The 5,664-nt window shown below is 36.5% G+C and overlaps 1 protein-coding gene across 1 annotated transcript in view; it reads left to right on the top strand.

The window, feature by feature from the left end:
- Positions 1 to 3,106: 3,106 nt before the first annotated feature.
- LOC109541295 overlaps positions 3,107 to 5,664 on the top strand; it is a 9,864-nt gene continuing 7,306 nt past the window's right edge. The window contains exon 1 of the mRNA XM_019910118.2: positions 3,107 to 3,255. Coding sequence (XP_019765677.2) covers positions 3,202 to 3,255 — 54 coding nt within the window. The 5' untranslated portion in view covers positions 3,107 to 3,201. The remainder of the gene's footprint in view (positions 3,256 to 5,664) is intronic.

The following is a 5,664-nucleotide window of genomic DNA, read 5'->3' as shown; positions in this document are numbered from 1 at the left end:
TCAAAAATTTTCGTAATTTGAAGCAAAGATCGTAATTTTTCTTTTTGAATGCTTAAGTATTCCAATATGCTACCAATTAAACATGGAACAATTTGAAAATAATGCTTAATATCAAAGTTGAAATTCGATCTTCAACTGTTAATATCTTCTAGAAATAAAAAAAATAATAATATTTTTCTCGTACTCCCCAAGGGATCCTCTATCACCCCTTGAAAGGAATGACGCCAATTTTGAATCACCCTGTATACATATTTAGGTGGGCATATGAATATCATAATAATATCCCGACATATACTTGTGTACCATGAGATCGGTTTCCATAAGTCTAAAATCTACTGTAATAAGTATAAATAAAATAAGTAAAAAGTAATAAAATAATTTTACCTATGGCCACTTCTGTAAGTATACAGGGTGGCCATTTTCTGAATCTTTGTATGGGTAACTTCTACATTTTTAAAGATAGAGAATCCGTTGAATGGGCAAAATTGGGCTGAATTGGATTGCCTATTCATACCGTTTTCAAAATTTAGGTACCCGACTTGGTTTCTGAAATATCCTGAAAAGGCAAGAAATCAACACTTTTTTAATTATCATATAATTCGTAAACAGGGGGGATGTTTTGTGCAGAAGACGTTCGTTACCGGTTCTAGCAGCTCTAGGATTAAAGCAGATACCAGCGGTTCTGACAAGCGCAAAACAAACAAAAATAAGGTTCGCATTGCCATCGGGACTAGCTCCCGGCATCATTATTTTTTTGCTTTATTAGTATTAACTTGTCTCTGTTGTTATTAGAGACTGGACACTTTTGTTTGCAGCCGCTTTTGGTCGGCGAGTAGTACAATGAGCGCACCAGCATTGCATTCCTTGTCCTAATTCAAATTTATGGCTTTATTTATCTATTCTGGCGTTCTGATAAAAATTAGTTAAATAAATGAAATATCAACATAAACAAACGTAATCATTCTTTCTCATTCGAATTAATCTAAAACTGCCACTTTTCGCACAGATAATAAACACATGAAATCCGTTTTTCGAACTCCTCACAGGCGAAACGCCGCCGTCTTTTAAAAAACTTAAACTAAACGTTCGCCTAAAACTAAGAACTGTTTTTTTTATTTCGCTATTTTCAACTTTCGTTCTATTGCTTAAGCTTGAATCATTGATGCTGTTTTACTTCGATCAATTGATTTTGAGGATTTGATAAGTGACTTTACCAGAGAAGTCATGAATAAAATATTTTTAATTGTATAATAATTTGTAAATCACTTAATTAACTAATTTTGATCAGAAGGCCAATGGAAAAATAAACTTGGAATTGCTACATTTGGTAGCAATTTTAGCAAAGCCTTAGGGCGAATAGGAAAAAGGCCATAAATTTGAATTAAGAAACGGGATGCAGACAACGAGTCGGTGGTACCTAATTGTACCTACCACCAGGGGTCAATGTACAGCATCTGTAAGATCTTAACTTTCTACAGAGGCATATTAACGGAGGGGCTAACGGGGCTTCTAGCCCCCGGGCCCTCACATTGAGAGTCCCGCGAACTTGAATAGAAGATATATTATTGTGATTAAGTAGATAAAAAAATGTGTAATAATTTTCCAATAATTATAACATATTCCTGGACCTGGTGAAGCTTTAATCCGCCCCTGCGTCTGTATCCGGTAGCAGTCCCGAAAACTTTACCTCTTTTGTGGCAAAACTTTAGTTTTTTGTCTGTCTTTTTGTATTTCCATTTACTCTGACGTGAAAACTTGCGAACAAATGTAGGCAATTCCAAGTTTATTTTTACGTTGCCATTCTGATCAAAATTAATTATTTTAATGCGATATTAACATAAAACACCTTAGTACTTAATTTTTTTTTATTCTAAACAATCAAAAACTGGACCAGTCTTTTGGCAGAGATGCAGAGAGATCATAAAAAACACAGCAAATCTGTTTTTCCACTTTCAGTCAATTGCATCTCAGTTTAGGGAAATTGCTGTTAGGCATAAAGGAACTAGAATCCTTTGGTACTACTAAAAGCTGGTTCTTAAAGCGTTCACGTAGTAAAGGAATCAGGATCGGTTCTGAAAAGGTCCTGAACGGAGCCTGCGCCCTAATTCGGTTTGTTATAGGTTCTGAACCATGCACTTTTAAAATTTAGAGATAAGACGAACATTCTACTGTTTACAAAAATTTGGGTTTGCAAACACTTCGTCAATTCAGTTTGTTGGATGGACTGAATGCGATTTTACAATCGTTAAAGTTCATAGTTATTAGTTGGATAGCTTGAACATTTAGTTAAGTAATATCTACTAAAGAATAACTTAATTATCTTTCTGCTTTTGCAAGCAAAATTTAAAATGTAAAAATAATATTCGTCACAAAGGATACATTATCGAAAACAAAATTGAAAGGCGGTTCGTACAAGGAGTCGACTCTCCGACTCGATCTTCTTGCTTTTAGTGCCCTGCCAGGGTTCAGACGATTCAGACGTCAGAATCTATCTCTGTCTGCTGCTATTCTAAAGAGGTCTTCCAGTTTCATCTTCAGCGTCAGCCAGGACGACAGTTTCATTCTACCAATCCATCTCTTTACTTCCACATGGCCCTGTATTATGAGTCAAAGCAAGTGATATTTTGGACCTCTTATAATATGACCAAAGTACTCGGTCTTCATTCACTTGATGGTCTTCAGAAGCTGCGTAGAGTAATGTTGACCACACGTAGGACTTTAAGATCTTTTTTCGTAGATGCATGGATAAATCTCTATTGAGCAGATCGGCCTTCCTTGGACAACTATAAAAAAAGTGGTTTGCAGCGCTGCAAACAAAACTAATTACAAAAAAAGTTGGGCTGATGCTAATTTAGATTAACGCTAATCCGTCATTCAGCGTCAGTCCGTCGGTTTAGCGCTAAACCTTAGTAAAAAAACCACGATGCAATCGGCCATAAGAACCCTAAACTTGAACTGTTTCGTTTTCGGTGGCCCGCCTTGTATATTTGCTTTTCTGAGATGTGTCATAGTTAGTAAAAGTTATTCACTCTTTCATCACAACATCAAAAAGTAATCAAATGCTGGTTCAAAAAAATTATTATCGTGATAGCGATGATAAGATAAGAAATTTATCATTTGATGTTCATTTTAGCAAACAATTAAGCATTTATTCTGCAGTCACCTATATAATTTTCTTTGTACTTTCTTTTTCATTTGGAAATGTATATAGTGCGTTCAATATATCCGGTGGCTATAGTAGCCATTTATTTTATGGTAAGTTTATTGTGTTCCTCCATTATAGTGACTAAAAGGTCTCATTATACATAGTATATTGAGTAAACAGGGTGTCCCGCAAACTTTCGACAATACTTTGCCTGGTGAAAGGTCTATCCTTGAGAAGTCAGAAAATTGAAAATAGTATTAAAGAAATTATCATGGTTTTCGAGATATTTACCCATTTTTGCAAAACGACCAAAACTGACCCTTGATATTTCGTTATTGCTCTTATATAATATTACTCAGGAAATAGCTCTTTTATGTTTTAGTTACGACATTGGTAGCAGTTCAAAAGTTCATCTCAAGTTTTTGAATGCATGATTTGTATTTAAAATAAACTTATAACTCCATTTCTATTATCTATATTTGATGAATGAATGGTGAATAGCTATTTGTTGCCCATAAGCGTAAAAATTAGCGGCAGTCTTCCGGAATCTGAAATAGTAAAATAAGTACCTATTCGCTAAGCAATAACTATTTATTTGGCTGGTTATCTGACGCATGTACAATTTTCCCCATACATAACAATACAGTTGAAATGTGCTGCTAACGAGAACTAACTTAGAGTAAATGTACACTTAACTTAAAGTAAATGTTCAAAGTTACCGCTCTTGGCCTTTATCGCCTTATATCTTTTTTATTTTGCGACAATGAGCTTGGCTAATTTCTTGCGCTGCTCTGAAAGCTTAGCTCTGCGCGAGTGTCTGTAGCAAGTGAGCAAACTTTATATTTTAGACGGCCCCAATAAAAAAAATCTACTGCATTTAAATCCGGTGAGCGTGGTGGCCATAAAATAGGTCCTTGACGTCCAATCCATTGTAGTTGAAACGTAGTTATTCAGGTGTTCTCTTACAATTGTACTATGCATTGATTAATCAATGCATAGGGGGTAGGGCAACCGTCATGTTGGAACCACATTATTAGTCCTCTTGTTGATAGAGAAATGTCTTCAAGTAATTCTGGAAGCTTACTTTGCAAAAATTGCAAATAATTTGAGCATTTAAATGTTCGGGAAATTCCACTAGTCCTATAATATTGCTGTAGACTATCCCTGTCCAAAAGCTGCTTTTAAATTGACGCCGAAAATTAGATCCTAAGAAAGCATGTGGATTCCGCATTTGCCAACTGTGAAAGTTATGCATGTTGGAAATACCAACCCGTTTCCATCAAGGCTTGTCTGTCCAAAGAATGCGATCAAAAAAGTTGTATCTTGATGTATTTTTCGTAACGTACGTCTACAAAAATTTAATCTGAATTGAAAGTGTTCCGTGAGAGGGGCCTGCACTCTTTGGACGGGACATCACGACGTTCTATCGTTTGTGGAATGGTTGTGCGACGTTCATTGGCTCGTACTGATTGGTTGGATTTCTTTCAACACTTTTTCATCATCAACCACCCGAAGTGTCCAGTCTCCAGCTGGTATTCCAGGCAATTGTCGTTGAAGATAGGTGTTGTGAACAGTCATGAAAACACAAGGTTATTTATTGAATGGCATCATGTGGTGCAGGCGGAACCGAATCGAATTGGGTTCAAGTTCAGAAGCCCAATTTCAAGCTCTCCGTTGTCTCTTACCTCAACTATTGTATATTCCAAATGGGCATCATCAATTTCCGCATGCAATAGCAGGAACAACGTCAACGGGCACGTTTTTTGTTTCAATTTATTTGTGGTTAGAGTACTGCATTGCTTGAGAGCTTGATGGAGCTGGTTGTGAGACTTATAGGCCGGTATATTTAGTCGAACTTCGGAACTTTACTGGACATTGTTTTGGCGGATAGCCGAGCGTGCAGCCGCCGACGCGAAAGCGACGGGTTTTTGAGGCAAAAATGTTCTTCGTTAAATGGAATCGCCGACAATTCTCCCATAGAATGAGCATGCGCAATATCACCATTCTAGTGGCGCCGCAGTTCGCTTTTGAGGTGATATTAGTAATTTACTGATGAAAGTTCGGCACCACAGATTACAGAGTATAGATTGGACAGTTTTGCTTTCCCGCCAAAATGATTTTGCTAAATGCAACCATAGAGAGGCGTCGTCCAAAAATCCAGAGGATCAGCACAATTGTTTGCATGCGTTTGTTTTGTACATATGTTCATAAGAGGACTCTGAACATACAGGATTTTACAGTTAAGATTATTCCGTCAATTTTCAGTCTTTCAGTCTATCAATGTTTTTAATTTGCAATCATAAGCATTTTCAACTAGTTTGATAACTGTGATATTTATCTTTGTTTTACAATAATGGAGCATAACGTGGCTCGGAGAATGACTAAGTGTTGTGTTCGGAATTCTGTGATCTCTAGATAACTGTGAAATTTATTTCAGTTTTACAACAACTGAATATAAGGTAGCCAGATACCAGCCGCTTCCAGTGTTGTGTTGTGTTCGTGAAAATCAAAATGGTCGA

The sequence above is a fragment of the Dendroctonus ponderosae genome, unplaced genomic scaffold (genome assembly GCF_020466585.1).
Source record: "Dendroctonus ponderosae isolate FM_Combo_2020 unplaced genomic scaffold, Dpon_F_20191213v2 Dpon_F_20191213_4, whole genome shotgun sequence".
NCBI lineage: Eukaryota > Metazoa > Arthropoda > Insecta > Coleoptera > Curculionidae > Dendroctonus > Dendroctonus ponderosae.
Note: the sequence above shows the minus strand (reverse complement) of the source record. Positions and strands in the feature narration are given on the sequence as shown.